Raw genomic sequence first — 23,089 nt, 5'->3', positions numbered from 1 at the left:
CTAACTAAATTTTTAAATACTTTAGTAAAACCTTTCCTTCTATATAATGTTTCAAAACGTGTCAGATTCTCCCAAAATACTGATATAATTGATATAATATTCGCAACTATAAAATAATAATAACCTTTATTGCATTCTCATATGTAGCAATTACAACATAAATTTCACAAATTCGCTCTATTATCGATATACTCGTCGTCGTCGTCTGCGAACTTGATGCCGTCCTCATTTTCACGGATCAGATCGTAGAAGGAGTCGCGCGATTCGGTCTTTATGTCGCTCTCAACTCCGTAATCAGGACTTTGAATCTCCTTCTTGGACAAACTGATGTTTAAGTTGTCCGTCGTTAGTCTCCGTGCTGTCGCTGGTGAATTCAGTCGCGATCCCGAGAACTCGATCATAGGAATATTAGTACAATCCGAGAGTTTATTGGTCTCACGTGGTTGCGTAAATTGCGTGAAGTCTCGATACTTGCACGAGCCGCTCGTGCTTATGTTTAAATTTGTCGTTAAAACGATGTCCGTGGAATCGTTAGCACTCTGAAGAACCCTGTCTTTGCCGTTTATGTATCCCTGAGTCTTCGAGCTCATTGATTTGCCAGACAGTTTGGATGTATTTTCATTTTTTAAGCAATGATTCTTCTTGTCATTCTGAGAAATGTCCTTTGTTTTTTGATTCACATAAGACTTTGAGGTACCATAATGAAGGACTGCCTCTTCGGGATACCTTTTGAAAATTTGTTTCGATTTCTCCTCTGACTTGACTACAACGCAATCGGTAATATTTACATGACTATCCTGTGGACCGCTTTTCAAAACGTTCTGTTCCTGAGAGAGATCAGTGCTGTGAAGGCGATTGGGAATGCTGCATTGTGTCCTGTCGATTGCAAGTTGACTGCATAGAGACTCCTCGCTGACCCGAGTCCTGGAGTCCTCCAGGATCCGGTGAATTGGCAGCAGGCGTTCGTTCAGTCTGGCAGTTCTGCTTTCGCTGATGCTATCTTCGGACAGAACGCTACCGCCTGACGACGAATCGTTCTTCGACGACGACGAGGACGTCGAGTCCTGGCGTTGCTGCTCAAGACTCGGTCTAGTTTCCTCGACACTAGACGCGATCTGATGTCGCATACGTCGATACTCGGCCGGGGTCAGGGTCGCGCCCTCGGTGCTCTCCGGCAGTCGGTACAATGCCGGACTCGTCGTGCCTTGAAAACAATCCGGACGATCCGCAGATGGACCTTGAGAATCCTCAGACATCGACAACGGAGGTATCCATAGGAGAAAAGCTGGATCCATACCTAAGTACGAGCCCGGCGCGGCGCCGGCATTCGCAACGTTGTAATCGTAATAGTCGAGCTCCATGTCCGTCTCCGGATTTGTCAGGCTGAACTCCGAACCCGGTCCTTGTAGTAGTCGCTCGCGATTTCGACGATCCTTCGTCTCTTTACCATTGCGGAGTGTGGATGTACCCGATAGTGGGCTGCTCGTCGATGAATCCTAATAACATTTTTCGATTTTCAAAATTAAATAACTTTTTGGCACTAACGCAAAATGTTTAATTAATGTTAAAAATTAAATTTACCTTTTCCTTAAATTTTCTCTGAATAACAATACGTGATTTATCTGACACATTTGAATAATTATTATAGATATTTTATCATATTTAGGTTTTTTATCATCTCGATTTATTTATCTCAATTTAATTAAAGTTAGGCATATTTATAAAATATCGCTGCGTTATCAGAATTAAAAGATTTAGAAGAAAATTTATTTCGTTTCTTGCTTTAACTTTCAGTTCTTTGTATGATTTTTTAAATGAAATATACATAATCAGATTAGATCTCTACCTTAGACTGCAAAGGATTAGACGTGTAACGATGAAGTCTTGCGATATGCGGGCTCTCGGTAATACTCGCTGAGCTTTGACATCTCGTGTTGCTCGACATCAATTTGTTCGCAGAACTAATAGATCCCAGAGTTCGTAATCTACAATGTGAATAATGTACAAGTTATTTTAAAGTTTATTTGATTATATATTGAGAGATTATATATTCACATAAAATATTATATAAAATTTCTCCATCGAGAGTAGTTATACTTACTTAGTAATTATACTTACTTGATTGGTTGGGCATATTTTATTTCTGGCTGACCAATTGCCATAATAGCCGATACTGTCACCGGTGGTTCATCGGTATGCAATTTATTCGGTATCACGCTTCTCTCTGTACAGCTTTCGTCGTCATCTCGAAACTTCAAGGTAGTCGAGCTCAAACTGGTTTCATCTTCATATCTGTTACATCAAAAATACCTTAAAACTGCTGTAGGTCGCAATAAATTCAATGAATCAATAATTCTTTCATAGAATGAATAATGCAAAATCATGTAATTCTGAGTATAACATTAAAATATAATATATAATATTAATATAATATATTAAATATTTAAATACGATTGAATTAAAGATCAGGAATCAATATATATCATATTTCAAAATATTAATATTAAATATTAAGCAATGAATTGTTACTTACTCCGCCAAAGTTTCCGAACTATCGTAACCATCCTCCATCGCACGAGGTGCTTTACGTTTCGACAGTCTTGGTGTGCATTTTTTTGGCAATCCCACTAGAGACACGACTTCCGAAATTAACGTCGTAGAAGACATCGATTTTGCTCGGCCTATCATTATATCGCTGCATCCTAAATTATTTATTATTCTAATATTTTCATTTTCTGATACATCTTTATTTAATACATATTAGTCGTAGTTTATTATTAAAATTAATAATATGTCTTTTAATTTTTTAATATTAATATTAATATAATAATTAATTTTAATTGGAATATTAATATAACTTTACATTCATAGTTTTATAATTATTATAATTAATTTTATTTTATAAAATAATCGCTTGATATTAAATTTTTAATAATTAATAAATAATTATCTTTTAATACACAAAATTGTTAAATACTTACCAGAATGCTCACTCAAGGTATCTAAGTCCTCTGCGATATGGTACTTTCTATATTTCAGTGCAAATTGCAGTGCTAGAAAAATAGATATAAAGAATATAAGTATCAAAAGGGATGCTGTTGCTAGATGCGCGGGTCCCCAGAAGATCCATTGCTCAACAGTGAGAGTAGAATTCGTTTCCGAAGGGAGTGAAACCGACGTCTTGTTCTCATATAGTTTTTCTGAAAAAATAAATTATATAAATTAAACATATCTTGAATATAGTAAACAAACACGGAAACGATATAAATAAAAGTATATAATAATCATTTATTACGTAATTAAAACTTCACTTTATAATATCTACTACTAAATATTTAAAACATATTAAGATTTTGCTTTATTTTGCATAACACATGATAAATAATAAAATCATATTTTAGATCGTACATGTGAGAATACAATAAATCAATAATACAATGCGAACTAAAAATGCCTATATTGGTCGAAGCTAAATCTTTAATGCTTAAATAATTCGAATAATTCATATTATATATGTACATGCTTATATATCATATTTGTAGTCATTCGAACTGCGCGCCGAATTGGTGTTCCGGACTTATAAACGCAATTAAACTACTGTAATAATATCACAAATTAAATTAAATTGACAAGCAATTTCTGTAGTATATTATATAGTATATAATATAATACAAATAATAATAGCGTATATATATATATATATGTATATGTATATATATATTTTATATATATATATATATATATATATATATATATATATAATTCACATTGATTCATATATTTAAACATTAAAGATCTAACTTCGGTATAGGCATTTCTAGTTCCTATTGATTGTGTTAATACATAATAAGCTTACGAAATATGCTCGCATGTCCCAAAAAGCCACCCACGCAGGAATCCCCCGAGGCGGTATGCTCATCGCTAAAAAACTCGAGCAACAAATTTTGACCCGAGGAGTATATCGTTCCTATCGCGAGTGCACTCTTGTCAAACGCAATATCTGTCAAAAGTTCCGCGCTTAATGAATCACCATCGCGAGCGCGAAAATATTGCCCTGGGCAAGGAAACTGCGTTTGATCCAAATGCAGTCGAATTATGTAATTCGATTTTGCCTATAGATAAATTGGAATCAATTATTATACGGAAAGCATGGTTTTGCTGAAGCATCTAAAAATTTAGTTAGGTACAGATTTGAAAATAATTTTGTTAGACCATCAAAATAATTATGTAGAACGATTGATAAAATATCAAAGCTTTGTAGTATTGCTCATCGTGTTTGAAATTCTTAACTACTTTAGTGATTCATCAAAATTATTTTCAGATCTGTATATCTAAATAATATCTAAGTTTTTAAATACTTCAGCAAAATCGTTCTTTCGTAGATATCCAAAAAATCGAAATATTATTTTTTTCTTTAAACGAGTATAAAATTATTTAAGAAAATAATTATTGCAAGAAAATAATATAATACGTTCCCGCGAGATTTACCTGTAGCAGCCAGAAGGAACGACCGGGACAAGCTTGAGTATTCGCCGCCAATATTTTGTTCAAGGCTTTATCTCCAAAATTGATAATACAACCACACCGACAGTGTACGCCAATCTGAGCCGTGACTTCCGGTCTTGTGGCCGCTAATGTCATTCCGTGTCGGCACTCCCATCCTTCGGTGTTCCACGCCTCTTGAAAATCGATTCTGCCGGTACCACCGCAGGATTCCGTTTCGACCGCTCTTCCCTATTTTGAGCAAAGCGTCACTATTTGATTTGATTGCCACGCATTTTGCATCATCCATCTTTAAAACTCACCTGACAGAATTTCGCTCCGTATTTCGGGGGTGGCGTGTCGCAAAATCGATATCGATTACGAACGCCACCCACGCAAGAGCTGCTGCAAGGGCTCCACGCGCTCCAAGGACCCCAACCAGCCGCGTCGTTTTCTGCATTAATAATTGAAATGAGAAGGGAGGAAAATTTGTACAGGATATCTCAAAAGTCGAGTGTTATGGCTCAAAATAGCTTAAAAAGTTTGAATTTGAATAGTACTCTATACTTGGCCGCAATTTTTTAATCTTCGATATTATCTATCGAGAAATTTAATTTCTTAAAATTGTTTTAAAAAATTAATAATTAAATAATTAAATTTTCAATTATTCGTATTTCAATTATTTTTAAAAATTAATTTATACATTGAGAAAAAATACTTTAAATTTAAATAAAATTTATTTGAATACTGTCAACTAAACATTTACTTACAATAAATAAATATTTACTTAATAAAAAGAAATGATTATTAAATTAAATTAATGTTTTTTGTACGAAATAAATATATTTTTATGTTTAATAATATTTATGTTTAATAAATATTTAGTACTATTTAAATAAAAGTTAATTGAAATATTTTTTTCTCAGTGTATTTATAATATTTATAGCTTAAAGACAACAGAAGTGAGCAATTTATAATTTATTTATCCTTTTAGTAAATATTGAATAGAATCAAAAAGAATAAATCAAATCAAAGTATAATAATAAAGCACAACAATATCATTAATAATATATTAAATTGAATTAATTTATCTCTTAATTATCATCATCGTTAACAATATAATTATACGTTAAATTAATTGTTTTATTTAAAGTCGAATTTTACTTCTCTAAATCACACATCATCAATTTGATCTATTTTGACCTACATCAAATGCAATCGAGGCTCGTTGAAAAGATAAAATCTACGTGTAGCAATCTCTCGAGGTGAATTACGAGGCGGAAAATCTGTTGGGGGGAGGGAGGTGGAGACACCAGACTTTTAAGCATTTGCACTCACCCAGCAGCGGGAAGGTCGGTATACACGCGAGCTTCACTTCCGCCATCGCGCCGGTGATCGCCTGACTCACGTAAACGAAGCAGTACTCGATGAACTTTTCAGTAAAGAGATCGCAGTCGAAGTTCAGCGAATGCTTGCCTGGCGCCGCCTTTAATTCCGCCACGTAGTGCAAGGCGGACGGCGGCGCCAGGGAACTCACATCCGCCCGAAGACGACCGTAGACGCGCACGCGATCACCTTGAAGACGACATGTGGGATATTGAAAGAGAACCGATATGCCTGCTGTTCCTTCGCAGGGATAGATTGATCTCGCGTGAACGTTGAAACTAAATTCGGTGGACCATTCCACCTGCAAATGAAAAAAAATACAACGTATATAAAATATATAATTGTTAAATCAAAAAATGTTAAATAAAAAAACTTGCATGTAATTAAATAATTAGTTTTTTATAAAAGATTTTATCTTAACATTGCTTAAATATTATACTTTACAACAATTATCTTAAAAATTACCATTTATATAGATTATTATCCTTGATAAAAAATTTTCCCACAATTTTTATATGAATTGGTACACTTTTCAGAAATACTGAGAAAGTCTATATTTTTCTTAGAATTTTTCATATACAAATTCTGAAATATTTTAAGATTTCTAAGATTTCTCGTACATTCTATAATAAAAAAGAATGCCTTAAATTTTTTTATAAGATTTTATCAGAAACTATAAAATGAGAGAAATCTTGGAATATTTTAGAATACACACATATGAAAAATTTTAGAAAAAATGTAGATGTTTCTCAAAATATATACTTTAAATGTATGTATATATAAATATATGTATAGAGGAAAGCCACCTATTATGAGATAGGTGCCTAATATGAGATAGCGATTTCTGCTAAACTAATAAACGCTATCTATTGGTTCCACCATGAATTTATTGTTCTTGGATTGAAAACTATTTAGAAAATTCATTATTAGATCATATCTGTAGTCATTATAAAACAAGATTTTAGAATTTTTGGATGTCTTTAAGTTTCATTGAGATGAGCCTTTAAACCTTGTTTATTATTTAATAAATAAATATTTGGCAATAAATTCTTCATGTAGTGATAAAGTAAGGTCGTACTAATAGAAAAATACGGGATATGTTGAATTGTCTAATTACAGAAGTTAGATTTGATAATCGTAAAACCATAAGGCGTGGAAATCGTAATATGAGATACCCAGGGTATTCTTAATATGAAATAACCAATGTTCCTATGTAGTGAAAATTGTTGCTAAAGTATAAATATTATTGTACAATAATAAAAAAAAACAACCGGAATGAACCTTGAGTGCCTATATTTGGAATGTTTGATTCCAACTACCTGAAGACGAGTTCTGGGTACAATCTATCACATGTTCACTTTGCATGCACGCTGGCTGTGTTTGTTTGTATTTTAGAAACATTAAAGTTTTAATTGCAATACTGATATAATTTGCGTTTTACTATCGATTTCTCGGGACATCTCATATTAGGAGCACAATTTTTTGACTTTGCAATTTGTTCACTTTTTACATTTCTTTAATTTTTAGAAAAAATAGAATTTGAATTAAATTTTATATAACATTATTTTAAAGCTTATTAAATTTCCTTCAAAATGACCTATTATTTTTTTTAAATTCTGCCTAAAGCTTCTAGTATTTACCCAAAATGAACTCGGTATCTCATAATAGGAGCCTTTCCTCTACATATATGTATATAAACTAATACTGTCTAAAACCTTTAGAGTGAATTGTCATCTAAAGTGTGAAATTTTACTCTCAAAGATAGAAAATTGAGTTACTCTTTTTCAAGACGTTCAATTTTTACTCTTTAGAATAAAATTCCACTCCAAAGGATTTGGAAAATATATATAAACAATTAATTTATATACATAAAATAATTTATACATAAAATAATTATATACATAAAATAATTCATGTATACATATATAGTATAAATTATATTCACGACACAATAAGCACGTGATACATTAATCCTGCGATGTTCTAATAATAGTTATCTCTTTAATTATTACTTCCCATCACTATACTTCAATGACTTAAATAGGGAAATTTAATTACCTTAATGTACGCGCTGGTCGTCGGTGCGGATGGATTAACTTCCGAGGCCTTTAATCGAAGCGCATAATTTCCAGCCAGTCCAAAAAATTCACATTTCAATTTGACGATCTTCGGCGAAGTGAAGCCATTTATTTCTTCGTAATAGAGCACCTAGGCAAGTTCGAGGAACATAAGAGATTGGATTTCGCAACGTTCTCGTTTTATACGACACTCCCTTTACTAAATGTAGCGCTTACTTGCATGCGACTGTTGTTCTGTGGATCGCAGGCGGCCGCGGTAGTACCGCAATATATGAGTTGCAAAATATAAGCTGCCACAGGAACACCATTGGCAGGTACACACGAAATTCCCTTGTACTTTATAGTTGCTATTATCGACTGATTAGGATATGTACCAAAGTGTTGGGATTCCAAGAGCAAAGAAGGGGTTGGCCACTTTACGTCTAAGGCACTGCTCATCTAAATACGTTTTACATTCCAGTTAGATAACACTTCTTCGAACGATATATTAATATTATAAATACAATTATTATGATTTATTATGATTCTTTTACGAATTCTTCGTGTCCTCAAAAAAAAATGTATAAAGTGAGATTTAAAAAAAAATTGATTTCTATACTTTCATTTATCAATCTATCTTGAATTTTATCTTGATTCATATTAATCAATATTAATGATTTTGCAATCTCTTTAATTTTTGCTAAAGAAGATTTTATAATGTGACGGCTAAAAATAATAATTCTAAAGGTATAATAAATTATGCAATTATTGTTAAAATTATCGTAGTTGTATGTATGTTAAAATTATTATAGTATTACATTATTATTGTATTATTGTATTACATTAATTAATGCATCTGATATTATAAATGCAATCTTAATTGTAAAAATAGTGTACCCACCTCAATTTCAGGCAGCCCGGCAATGGCAGTGTTATGTCTGGCAGCCACGGTTGAGAACTTGTACTGAAGTCGTAGTGTATAAATTCCGCCACGCGAGAAAACACCACAAGGTATTATCACAGAAATATTCTCACCCTTATGCGGCAAGGTATCCAGAGGGAAATCACCAATCAATTCCGACGTGAGGCCATCAACGTACAGTATTCTAAAATTAATCGCGAATTGAAATGCGATATAAATCGTTTATATTACTATATCATATCGATAGTAACGAATTAATTTCAGTTTTCCGGAACTCGATGTAGGAAAGATAAATTTATTATTATTCATTTATAACTAATCATTTATGAATAAAGAATAAAATAAAATATTTGTGAAAATAATTGCATAAGTGGAACAATTAATGAAAAATAAATCAAGTAATAAAAAGAATCCTATTTTCAAAGCGGATCTTGGTTAATACAATAATATTATATGCAAATTTGAAAATACATTTTTGGTGTTATAAACTGCGCATAAATTCAGTTTATCGGACTTGAATCATAAACTAAAGTTGGAAATATTTATGAAAATGGTCTTGCAATTACAGATGCTTTTACTTATCTCTTCTATGATTATTTTATCTTAATGTTTGCTTATTTAAGGGTGCATGCTGGGGTAAACAGCTGAATATTTCAGGGCACCGCGACAACGTGCGTGTTTGTTAAATTTTATGACTCTTGTACATACCTAAGCACAAGCGGTTCGTGACCCGCGTTAACTCCCTCTCTTTTTGGATCGATTGTTTCTTTCTCGTCTTTCCTTGCGCCATTTGTGCCGTTGGTGGACATGATATTTGTAGATATCGTAAAAGATTCTATTTCTGCCGAATCCAAAATAAAAACTGTTACGTCTCCAGACAAAGCCGTGTGGGATGGAGGAGCAACAACTTTTAATAGTATCGGCTCCTTCGCGTCTGTTATCGATCTTGTGATACCTGAAACCAGTAAACACGAATATCTAAAGTTGCACAAAACAACTTTACGTCAAATACGTTTGTTAATAAATAGAGACGTTAGTCGATAATTATCTATAAATTAATTTAAATAATTATGTTTGAACAATTATATATAATCTGATATACAAATGCAAGTTCAGTATTGTTCATATGATTGGAGCTAAATTATTAAAATTAACTTTAACTTAGCTGCAACTGATGAAGATTCTATGAGTACGAAATGTCTTACGATACACGATTTAAGAATAAGTATGACTGTGTAAATAATATACATAAATATACATAAATATAGATAGTAAATAATATACATTAATATGATAGAGAGAACGCCAATAATCGGTCAAAGTAGATATTATGAATTTCGCACAGTCTCACATCTCAGATAATTAAATTTAAATTAAGAATATATATTGTATTTATACAATATATATTCAATATATAATAACTGACTTTGACTGATTATTGGCGTTCTTTATCATATTTATATCTTATAAAAATGTCTATTTTTAAATGGACTTTGTAATTTTTTATTCTATTTTTGAATATATTGTCCTAGTTTTTAAAAAAATCTCTTTTTGCTCATTTATTGATTGTTATTTGATTGTGATTTACTAACTTAGCTCTCTCTTATCTTGATATAAATATTTTTTTAATTACTAATTGTAATTATACTAATTGTAATGATTCTCAATTATGTCACTTCTTCTTATAGTAGAATCTTGCATTTCTTTTTTGTGTGAAAATTAAAATCTATGTTATTAATACCGCATCTCAGAAGAAGGATGATTAATAATCCCAATGATGACCATTCGAATGTCCAATTCATGTCCGGCTCTTCATTGATGATCGCCAGGGCCTAACCGAGATATTTCGGTGCCCCAGAAAATATAACAAATCTGCGTATCTCTTCTGTTAATAATAATAAAATGCGCTTAAGTTAGAATTAGACCGTTAAATAAATTAGACTAATATTATCGGTATAAAATAAGTTAAAGCAAAGTAGAACATGAGATTACGTTTAATGAGAACTAGAGATTACGTTTAAAGAAAGTAAACCAGAGTAACCCAGATTACGTCGGAATAATAAATGTTCCTATAAAGCTCCTGGAAAACTCCTTTAACCCCGATGATAACTATCGAACATGCGATTGAGGCATTAAATTTAAAAAAAATTTTTTTTGTAACCGTAATTAAAATTAAACATTAAGACACTATAATGTAAACTGCATTTTTAATTTTATTTTTAATATTCTTAGTATTAAAAAGTCACAAAAAACTAATAACATATATTACTAATAATATTCTTTTCCTGAATATAATTTCTAATTCTTTTAATAATAACATTATTTTAATTGTGATCACTGTAAATAAGTAATTTCTGTAATTTCTATAAAATTATATTGTAAATATAATATAATTTATATATATATTTAAAATCTTTATTTATTGATTTTGACTTTAATTTTAAGTAAGAAATTAAATTTAAACATAAAATAAACATTTAATAATTAAAAAAATTAATAAATTTATGATTTTTTTGATCTAAGCTTTTGCTAAATTCGTCTAATTCTAATTATCTTTTTGCGATTGATATATATATTAATGCAAGGCACATCGTCAATTTACTTGCTTTATAGATGCAAATAAGTTAACGCTCCTATAGCAGCATAATTTTACTTTGGGCCAACGATCAAAGTCACCGAGCGACGTGCGTGCGTTTTGCATCCCCGCTCCGCTTCTGAAAATCTGCAGCCCTGTATAATTGCACGTGTTGAACCCTTAGGGCAACCCCGCGTCGCTTCTCGGAGGGAAATCGAAATCGGGCATCGTCCTTTCGCGTCGGTATCGATCGGCTGAGTCCCTAGCATGCACCGTTTCAGAAAACGCACATACGCGTCTGTGTATAACGCCGACCGCATTAAGAGATATGAGATGTTTTTAACATGATATTTGCAAAATTAATACAGAGAATAGAGATTGCACAATTAACATTTACAAACTTAATGAATTACATATTTAACATAGAATTCTATTTTTACCGCATATTTAAAATGTGGTTAATAAAAATAGATTTTTAAAAATAATTTTTTATGCTTCAACTTTTGCATTTGTTATATTCCATATTGAATAGTTTATTAAATAATTTTTATCACAGATAGTATTTTGTATAAATATAATTTATGGAAATGTTTATTTTCCACAAATTTATTTGATAGAAAATAATAGATTAATTAATAATTCTAAGATATTAACAACTTAAAAAAAATTTTTATTTAGTTAACTATGAAACTAACTATATACATATACGACGAAATGTGTAATGTTTGTCTAAATCGTTTTCCAATATCGCCTCTATGTCCACAAAATATTTGCTCATATCTGTGAAAGACCTGACTGGTCTCCGCGGGATATCTCGAACCCTCTGAAGATTCTTTTCACGCGAAACAAAAATGGATAGATGGTGGACCCTTCCATAAATGTGCTCGTTAAAATCGAGATTTCTCGCTGTCTGCGTTCCCCTGCTAATTTACGAGAAAATGCGATCCATGTGTGAAATTTTTCCTTTTCTCTATTGAAATATCTTGTTTGAAAAATCGCATAAATTTGATATAAAATTTTTATTATAAATACTTATCAAATATAATATTGTAAAAAAGATTAATTTACTATAATTTAAAATAACGTTGTTATTAAAGTAAAGAAATCAAAATCTGCAAAAAGATTATTTAGTTCAGTAAATAATTATCTTTGCAGATTTTGATTTCTCTACTTTATAATTTTTTGTAATTTTTTTTCTTCTTTCGAGAAAAAAAATGAAATTCTCTTATTATTTGATTAATTAAAGAAAGTTATTACAGACAAGAGTAATTTATTTCACATTTTGCTTTTAATAAGTATTTTGGACCTAAATGAGGCTAATAGATGATACATAATATGTATGTGTGGACAATCCACGTGTTGGAATGGCGTAAAAAGCGGTATTTGGATCGATTATGCAATTGGAATAATGAGTTCGTTGCTACGTGCAAAAGGGAATACCGACCCCACGCAGACAGATATGCGTTGCTTATCGCAGCGAACACGCGTAGTGGTGATTAACATTGATATATCACAGATAAACATCGCCCCTCTGTCGGAGGCGCGACGAGGGCAACGCGTCGAGTATTCTTGCAATAACAATCGCGAAACATGCACAAGATGCATCGATAATTTATGGCCAAAAATATATCATGTTAACGTTTTAAAATATGCGTAACAATTATGTATAATATTTTTTTATTCTTTCTTTTTTATTTCTCATTTTTTTATTATATTTTTTAAATTTCTGAGTTAAAGTTTAATTGACAAATATGTTTTCTGATGTAAAAAGAAAAATTGGATTAAAACTTCGTATTAACAATACTTTGCTAAATAATTGCTCTAATTATAAATTTAAATATTTGAAATATATTTTTTTATTCGAAATTACATTTTTCAAAATTAAAAATTAAATATCTACCGTTTATTTTTAAATTATTTTTACTTAATACCCGATTAATTCAATTATCAGTGTTATCAAGTATTTTGAATATTTTCTAAATGTAACGTAGAACATAAATGAAAGATGTTTTTTAAACGCCTCAAACATACATGCGATAGGTATCATAACTTCAAATAAAATATCTTCGAAACATCTTTGAAATATTCTTCCAACCTTTATGTTGTTTAAAAATTAACGCTTACGCAATACTTTTATCCCGATACGGTCCACATCTTCCCGGCGCGATTAATCACAGATCGCAGATCTTTTCCGCAGACAGGACAGAATCTGACTGCCAGTTTTCCAATCCGATCGATCGATCTTGCCTTTCATCGATCCCCCCTTCGCGTATCGACGACGACGATGTCAACGAGCGGTCGTTTTGCCGACCGAAGGACGACGAAGGGGGTGCGCGATTACTCTGACGGTGGCGGCGGCCTTCTAGAATCGATATCGAGAACCACACGCGAAATTGCCGGCTCGCCTATCCACGCCGCACAAACACCCTCGCGCGCATCCCCGCGCTGCTCCGAGGGTCGACCCTCCGACGGACACGAAATTACCCTCCCGCCAAGGGAGAATACCGACGATGTTTATGAGAGTTTGGGACGCTAAGAAACCAACACTATTCTTATGTCTTACTTTTTCTTCCCTGAACCTTCTTTTTTTCTTTAGTAAACTAGAAGTAACTTTTAATTTATTTCTTATTTATTAAATCTTTAGAAGTAAACTGCAACGTGGACATTTTTTGAATTAATACGGCAAGAAATAAAAAAAACGTTCTTTCTCTCGTCTTCGCTTAGAGTCAACGTTATCAACACCGCGACGCTAATGACAACCTTAAAGACTAGGCGTATCACTAAATAAACTGAAATTGAGTTTATAATTTAAAAACAATTTATTTTTCATTACAACAATCTAATCGAATTATTCGCGGATACCGCCACTCCCTCGTTTCGAATTATTCCGTAAAATCAGAATAAGATTTACGACGTGATCGACGCGAGATTTTTCTTCGTCGGCGAGGAATCCCGCGGAAATGCGAAACAGGGAGCAACTGCGATGGGGCGACGCGCACATCGCGACTAAAGCCGGGGTCGCCGGCCACCCCTCTTTCTCTGTGTCGGATGGGGTCGAATCGCCGCCACCGCCGCCACCGCCGCCGCCGCCGCCGCCGCCGCTGCCACCCCCGTCCGCATCCCCGTTTATCGTTCGATGGGGTGCGCCTCGGGGGTGAGCATTGACAGAAGGTTGGCTTCCATGAATGAATGTCCGATCTATACACAGCGCGCTACGCCGTTACGTGTTTTCGGAGCCGAGAACTCGAGCGAGGCTGATTTTGCCGAGGGTAGGCGATTCGATATCCTCTAAGGAACAACGAAGAAGTAATTGCAAAGGCGCCAAAGTCGGGGGTGGCTTTCAGTATCGGCGCTAAGGAAGCGAAGAGTTCATAATATTGGACGACCAATATAATGTTTCAAAGAGGGGAAAAAAGAATAATTTGTACATTAAACATAGATATGAGATAAATATATCTTCTTTTCTCCCCTGTAATGATAGGGATGTCCTCCGAAATTTAATATTTTTGCAATAAAAATATATATCATGAATGTATACATATATGTATATTAAATTTTAATATGAATAATTTTTAACATATTTTTAAGCAATTGATTTTGAATTAGGTTGATTTAAATATCAAATTAGATAATTTAAATTATATTCTTCTTCTATCTTTAATAAACAATTTATTTTTAACAATCTGCGAAGGTAAAACCTAATTAATCATGTAAATATTAATTAATTTCATTAATATTATTATTAATAATATATATGTTTGTTGAAGATATTAAATTACATCATATAAGATATATTAAATACAATTTTATTTGTCTATACATATATTTGTATATACATATATTTCTAATTATACAATAAATATGCAGAGAATTACTGCATACTTACTTAAAAAGTTTAATAAATAATTCTATCTATTAATTTCTCCTCAATCAATAGTTTAATATTTCTTTATTTTTTTAATAAAAAGAGAAATTTACTAATGGAAATAATCATCAATCCTTCATTTTTTTTCTTCTAATATTAGTTTCAACTAATATATATATATATATATTATATAACTAATATATTTTTGTCTATACGATCTTACTTTGTTTTTACAAACGAAATTGTACATTATAAAGATCCATTTTTTTTTAATAACTATAACAGGATTGAAAAGAGAGCGCGTTAAAAAATATTTTTTGCAGAATTCCATATTTCTTGGTCCTTAATAAATCATTGAATAACGAGACACGACGATAATTATCGCGAGTAATGCTCGAACAAACGAGAGTTTGAGTGCTTAACTTCCTAGGGCGCGAGCCACTTTTGTGCAGCCCTTCGTGGCTGCAATCCCAAAGAGAATGGAGGATTGTTACAGGGAGGCATACTCAGCCAATTAACGAGTGCAGCCCTCATTTAAAAACCTTCTTTTTTTCTTCTGCATTAACTCTTTTCTATTTATTGTGTGTCTATTTGAGGAAGGGGCAGTTTTCTTTTCATCCCGGTACTTCTTCTTGCGCCTCTCGACGACGACGATAGTACAGCTTGAATAATCGATACTTCCAGCATTTCTCCGCCGTTGCACACACACGGTTATCGGCGTCTATGAAACCTAATTGCGCGGTGTTCCGAGAACAAAGGAATCGGTGGTTTTTATGACGAACAACTATAGGGTGAATGTCCCTTTTTAAAGTAAATTCTTGTTTTTCGATTTAGTACCGTGTTTCCCATTGTATGCTGCAGTCAATTATGGAGAAAAGCATTATACAAATAAAAAAATATATAATTTATAAAAAGAAAATTTAAAGTTTTTTAATAATTTTTGCAAATTTCTTATCTTTTCTTACATAAAAATATAAGAAAAAAATTTTAATTAAGTATAGAAGAAATTATCCGGATATATTGATAATGACGAACTTTTTTTATCTTTGTATAAGAGTTTCAACTACCAGATAATAATTATAAAATCAAATTTTAATTAGAAACACATTTTTATATGCAATTCATAATTAATAATAATGTAAGTAATAATGGTAAGAGGTAAAAGTAATATAAATTGACACATCTTTTATTTTAAGCTGTAACATTTCAAGCAGTTTTATTAGACTCAAATAGCAATCATTAACAATTGTACACAATAACAAAATAAACAACAAATAAATCCAAGAACATTACAAATTAATACAATTATTTTTGTAATTTCAAATACATTTGCTTGAAGGTAACAATTGCAAACAATCAAAGAGATTTACGTAATGTATCGTAGAAATTTACATAGTAATCTCGCATGCACAAAATTTCGAATAAAATTAATGCATTGTTTTGATCATTTGTAACATATATACAACGCTTGATCATTTCATACAGAAATATATTAAAAAATAAATTTTATTTCTGCAGAGCTTATATGACGGTATATTACAAGTAGATACCAGAACACAACAATCGTATTAATATACAATCATTGATATATACGAACGATTCTTTATTACAAATCACCAAGTATGGAATGAAAACGGCGGTTCACAATCCTAGATCTTTTTAATGAGCAATACTTCTATTTTAAATAATTCTTATATTCAAGTTTATTCTTTATCCCACGGACAAGCTATATGTACATCGAAGCGTGAGGGAGCATGACGAATTAAATCACGATAAAAACATGTATTTCTGTATAAAAGATTGTGACTTCCATTTTATTATCACATTCGAAGTTACTACTCTTTAGTATTCGTAATAACTCAATTATTTCATACTTAATACAGTTTAATATTATCTGAAAATCTGTTATTCTAATATTTGTCGACTTTGAACATCTTAATAAATATATATCTGTTTAATGGTTCATAAATATTAAAACAGGAGAAGTATACAATAAAACTAATGAAGCGTCCAAAGAAGAGTTACAACAGACATAGACTTTTTTCTAGTTATCGACATCATTAAAACAAGGAATATAGATGTACAGAATATATATATAAGAAAAGTTTTATATATATATATATATATATATTTTATCAGTCATATATATATGACTGATAAAATACTCAACCGTATGTCTTAAGCATTGGGGACAAAAAACATTGCAAAGATGAGCGTTTTATTTTGGAAAACATCATGTAAGCATATTAGTTTTTAGTTTTATGCTAAGTAGACATGCTTTTCTCCGGTAATTATTTGTTGTTCTCCAAGATTTCTTAAGAGATCTACAATTAAATTCTAGGCAGAACAGTCTCAATATAAAATATGTAAAACAATTATTATTTATAATAATATTGGTCTAATATTGCAATCTTTGATCGCTCGTGCTGATACAAAAGATGATCTACTTTTTTTTACAACTCTTTATTATATAATGGTGACTTTCATCTTCGATAATATTACATTCGAAATCAATCACATTAGACAAAAAATTATGGTTACATTCAATATTACGACCACTCACTAAGCGCTTAGTGAGCGGTTGTAGTACTGAATGCACCCTATGTATTGCAATCACTGCACCGTTTTCATATTACTCTCTAACGTACCGTTTGTTATCTCAGCAATAACTTTAAAGATATTTCAACTTATTAACTGAGCAAATCCATTATATCTTGCGTGGATGAATTAGGTTTGTTTACATTAGTTTGCGTATTAGTGGGTGATATGAGAGGCTGCAAGGTTCCAGAAAAGTTTAAGTTTGGCTTAATCTCTGATTGTGTCGCAAAATTTACGTTATTCTGAGGAGCGATAGAATTCCACACCAAGGTGGATTGTGGCGAGTTCCAGTTCATGGGTGTACTCATTCCATTGGAATTCCAATTCATTGGTCTATTCAACATTGTTTGCGAATTAAGCGTCGGAGACGTTAAAAATTGCGATTGCGTTAGACTAATGTCATTATATTTATGTGCAATATTTTTAGTAGTCGGTTGTGACATAGTCGATCTTGACATTGACAGATTTAATTCATCTAAATTATTTTTTAGCAAAGTCGCAGTCAAATCCTTCGGTTGCGATTTTAAAGGTTGTGATACAGCTTTAGGAGTTAGCATAGGTTGAGACTGCATTCTTTGATGCGTTTCTTGTTGTTGAATCAATCTAGAAAAAAATCATCAATGTTTTAATATTACAATTAATGATTATGTGATTGTATTTAAAGAAAATATATTAAGTCTTTGAAATATAGTCAAGATATACCTGAACTTGTCTTCGATAGTTAATCCATTCTCAATATATACAGTCTTAGAATTAGAATTAGCATGCGGGGATAGCATTTGGTGCGTTAAATTAATGTCGCTTAAACTGTTGTTTTGCATAAAAGTGGGTGAAGTCACTTGTGAAAGCGCTTGATCGAGTTGTTGCGTCTCACGACGTACAGCATCCAATTGACGTAATGCCTCTCGATGCTCGCTGGTTACTCGATTTATCATATCGATGACAAGAGTGGAAAGTGTCTCATATTGTGACATACTAAGATTTTGCTCTATACAAAGGGGTAACAGAAACGGTAGTACTTTTGTTGCCAATATTTCTTTGCCCATACCTAGCTTACTATGAGTAAGTAGCATTCTGTAAATACCTAGCAACATAGAGAAAAATATTTTCTCAATCTTTTCAATAAAATTGAGCAGATTACAATAAATTTTACAATAAATGTAAAATATATTAAGAATTTCTTTTTTTAAAATTTTGTACTAATAAAATATATTACCAATAATAGCCATTAAAATTGCTGGTTCGCCAGAATGAGGAACTTCTTGGAGGAATGGTAATATCTGATCGAATACCAGCCAACGATCAAAGCTCGGTAACATTTTCGCGAGACACAGCAAACAATTAACACGTACTCCAAGACTAGTAGATTTCTTTCCTGGCGACAAACATATCTTTTTCATCCGTGGAAGTATGGCATTTTTTATAACTGGTCCCTCAATCATCGTCACAATATTTGGTAATGCCGATAGGCAGAGTTCTTGGAGCTGTTCCCATTCGGATTCTAATGCACGCAATAACATAGGCACTATGTCGGTCTTAATTACATCCGTGGGGCACAGTTTTAATAACAAATTTACTTGTTGCATGAGAACCAAACTAATCTATAAAAAAAATTTTATTCGTTATACAAAGGTTTTACCATCATTATCTCTTACTTTTATTTTATTATACCATTTCATTATTCTACTTGTGAGGAAAATATATTACTTGTGGTGGATCTTCCAAAGCAAGAACAGGTTTTAGATTGGGTAAGATATGTTCTCGAAATTCTTCTATTTCGGAAACTTCCATTACTTGCAGTATACTCGGCAATACAAATGGTATCATAGGTGGATTAACTAATTCCTTATAGAGAGCAGGTAATACTCTATGTAGCACAACTCTATGTGGCAACTGTTTTAATAACTGTGGAAGACCTTTGTAAAATTGCGATTTCTGAAGATTATCCCATTGAAATAATTTGTCCAAGTAATTTAACGTTTTTACACCAATGTCTGTAAAATATTCGATCTGCAACAATTTATGATAATGGAGTAAATATCATTATTTTAAGAATATTTTTTATTTTCAAAATATTTTTTTATATACTTTCAATTATTTAAAAGATTTTGCAAATTTAATACACTTCACAGGAAATTATTTAGAAGAAGTAAGTTACCTTGATAAATTGATGAGCATCTAATCGTAATTCAGGACTATGACTCAACATGAGCTTTACAGTATCTCTAAGTGTATCAGGGATTGGAAGAAGTTTTGCCGAGACATTACATCCCTTGAAATTTTCCAAGAAACGTCGACATTTTCCGAAATCATTATGAAATTCCTGCAGTGGTTGATGTTCCGAAGAATGTATCGTATATATCAGTATACCCAAGGCAAAAATATCACTAGGTGGTCCATTACTACTTGCTAAAATACATTCTGGCGCTTGATAATCTAACTGAGGTTGAACAACCGCAGGGAGCGTAGAATCATATTCAAGATAAGACCATGATGGCTGCATCAATAAAAAAAAATGTGATTCATGGAAATGCGAAGTACAATCATTAATCCAAATATTTATTTGGTAAAATAAATGATTTAATAATTGTTATACGAATCTATACGAATGCTATACGAATGCTATTTTTGATTTATAAAATATAGACAATATAACTACATATTAGTCTTCTCAGTTTGTTATATTAAAATATAACCGACAAATATTCTCATCACTTAATGAAATTCCATACCTGTTTACCATCTAAATTCTGATTTAAGGCACAAAAGTCAAAACCAAATATCTTCCAAGCTCCATGAACATTGATAACAATCGATTCCGGACATAAATTCCTATGTAGTAATTTCACATCACCATGTAAAAATGCCAAACCTTCTCCCAGTTGCAGCAATCCATATCGTATCTCTATGTCAAGCAACTTATAACCTTTCAAGTTTGCTGGAGTTGGTTGAGATATATTCTCATAATTACCTACAATGTATTTCACATATATCATCGCTACTAAAATAGCTTCAAATAAAACATTGCAAAATATAATTTAAAGTGCTTTCCAGTAAGAGACACAGACAATATAGTGAATCATTATATTCTTATTGTTTGCAAATGTCAAATAAATATAAAATGATTATATTTGTATTAAGCCTAAACTACAATCTCTTTGCTTTCTGTTTCTTGCTTTCTATCTCTTAGCTTTTCCCTCTATTGACTATTTTATCAACAATTGTATATTTTGTCATGTATTACTTGTCAATTTCAAAGTTTATCAATTTTTATCTTATGACAGAAAATAACAGAAAACAAAGAAAGATAAGACAAAAGCAAGAGATAAACAGAAATAAAAAGCAAGAAAAAGAAGCAAAGAGCATATTGTAAATTAGACTTTACCCTGTGTCACTTGTGTCTCTTACTGAAAAATACCTTTAATTTCTATAGCAGTATGAAGTTTATATGAAGTCTACCTAGTACATTAGCCAGACTAGCGAACACTGGTTCAGTCGCAAACGCCAAACTATCTCTTGATTCTTCCAATGGATGCTGTACAGTCAAAACCTGTGGATGTCTCAACTTTGTCAATTGCATAACACCCCGTTTTAGAGTCTCTAGCACGAGCTCCCGATCTGCTCTGGAGGACCATCTCTCCAGCATACGCTTTTCAAAAACAAAAATTGCTGCTTCTTGCTTGGTGGACTTCTTGTAGCCGCTGTAGATCTTCCATAGCAATCCTGGCCCAGCGCTCGCCACATGAGCAGTTGCTTCAAACTCCCTGGTGACTGGATTGCCAGGGAGAACACTGGATAGCTGCGATAAGCCATACGCCGTATTTTGGACAGTATTAGTAATAGTGTTGCTGACTGTATTACGAAGTTTATTTAAGACGTCCATCGTGTCAGCTGCTATTCAGAACGATATCACTAATGAAAAAACGCACACGCGTGGAATGTCAGAAAAAAACGTACTCTAGAATATCGAAACGACTATCCAACTACTTTAAATCGATATTTGTATCTCTACATGAATATCTCACAGCGAGGCTAAGGTTACAGAAATCGTTGCCATTTACCGTCATGAATCACACGGCATAATTTGTATGATTCCAACTTTGATAGACACACCTCTTACACTCCCGATCGTAAGTACGAATCAACAAGAGGTATTTTAAACCTCAAGCTGTTGTGTGTAAAATTTAATCAATTACAGTTGAATGCGAGAAGAATAATCGACTATGATTTGTCCATTTCTTATGGCTAAATGCTTAAAAACCTATTGGGTGCGTTCGTTTATGCAGTTACTGCCGCAGATGTTATTCGTTTATTCTAAATAGAGGGTGCGGTCCACTTGGCGCTACAAATAAATACTTTGAAGCATTTAATTGACCAATCAGAAAAAAGAATTTTACTAATTGACCAATCAAAAAATGCTTCGAAGCATTTGTAGCATCAGGGCTATGTTCCAAAACTTCCTCTCCGAGGAAAATTTTACTCGACACATATATAGTACATGTAACGTATACTATAGCATATAAAATCTTCCTTGGAAAGAAAATTTTGGAATGTAGCCCAAATGAACCGTAGTCAGAGTCCTATACATAGGCTACGTTCTAAAACTTCCTCTCTAGAGGAAAATTTACTCAAAATATATACACGTAACATATACTATAGTATATATAAAGTAAAATCTTCTTCAGAAAGGAAGTTTTGGAACGTAGCCATAAAAAGACCCAAAATTGAGTCCGAGTTTTCGATTGGCAGTCTGATATGTATTCTGATTGGGTACTTCTTCCTAAGTAAAGTAGCCATGTTGTAATCGCAGCTGAGGTCCTTTGTTTCTTGAATAAATATCGTATAGCAATTCCGTATACAATCGACCAATCACAGCGAGACCGATCGACCAATCGCTTCAAGAAATTATCATTTTCGTATGCAAAAATTATTCATATATGCTCAAGAATAGGGGCCCTGATTACATAAGCTGTGTAAAGAGCTCCACACAATAAAAGGAACAGAGAACAGAGAGTAAAAATTTCAACCTATCAGAAATCAGTATTATGGAATACACAGTTTCTGATAGGTTGAAATTCTTATAGCACAGACTCTTGCATAACGCATAATGCATAGTGCAGGAAATCAACCAATTGAAATCCTTTTTTTTCATGGAATAGGAGGAAAGGAAAGATTCTGATTAGTTGATTCGTTTATGCAGTTTA

At 32.2% G+C, this 23,089-nt stretch overlaps 2 protein-coding genes across 3 annotated transcripts; both read right to left on the bottom strand.

Moving 5' to 3' along the window:
• Nucleotides 1–107: 107 nt before the first annotated feature.
• gogo (thrombospondin-1 like protein golden goal) lies at nucleotides 108–14,477 on the bottom strand. 2 transcript variants are annotated; one of them, XM_087411785.1, is made up of 16 exons: nucleotides 13,547–14,477; nucleotides 10,589–10,732; nucleotides 9,556–9,802; nucleotides 8,827–9,031; nucleotides 8,163–8,384; nucleotides 7,927–8,076; nucleotides 5,821–6,169; nucleotides 4,806–4,936; nucleotides 4,489–4,734; nucleotides 3,857–4,112; nucleotides 2,982–3,200; nucleotides 2,534–2,702; nucleotides 2,119–2,292; nucleotides 1,847–1,985; nucleotides 1,298–1,496; nucleotides 108–1,204 (listed from the first exon to the last, which is right to left on the bottom strand). In XM_087411785.1, exons 2-16 carry the CDS (start codon nucleotides 10,647–10,649, stop codon nucleotides 165–167), a joined length of 3,807 nt encoding a protein of 1,268 aa, XP_087267911.1. In that variant the 5' UTR covers nucleotides 10,650–10,732; nucleotides 13,547–14,477; the 3' UTR covers nucleotides 108–164. The 2 variants fall into 2 exon arrangements, with proteins under 2 accessions (XP_087267911.1, XP_087267910.1); XM_087411784.1 differs by having other exon boundaries at nucleotides 108–1,496.
• Nucleotides 14,478–16,471: 1,994 nt separating this feature from the next.
• Nucleotides 16,472–22,079, bottom strand: LOC105153060 (SCY1-like protein 2). Its single transcript, XM_087411704.1, has 8 exons — nucleotides 21,947–22,079; nucleotides 21,345–21,776; nucleotides 20,618–20,856; nucleotides 20,044–20,382; nucleotides 19,593–19,895; nucleotides 19,102–19,486; nucleotides 18,588–18,969; nucleotides 16,472–18,488 (listed from the first exon to the last, which is right to left on the bottom strand). The coding sequence occupies exons 2-8, from the start codon at nucleotides 21,766–21,768 to the stop codon at nucleotides 17,978–17,980; spliced, it is 2,583 nt and encodes an 860-aa protein (XP_087267830.1). The 5' UTR covers nucleotides 21,769–21,776; nucleotides 21,947–22,079; the 3' UTR covers nucleotides 16,472–17,977.
• Between the last annotated feature and the right edge of the window lie 1,010 nt (nucleotides 22,080–23,089).

This window comes from Acromyrmex echinatior, chromosome 12 (genome assembly GCF_024713525.1).
Source record: "Acromyrmex echinatior isolate Ae372 chromosome 12, ASM2471352v2, whole genome shotgun sequence".
Lineage (NCBI taxonomy): Eukaryota > Metazoa > Arthropoda > Insecta > Hymenoptera > Formicidae > Acromyrmex > Acromyrmex echinatior.
Note: the sequence above shows the minus strand (reverse complement) of the source record. Positions and strands in the feature narration are given on the sequence as shown.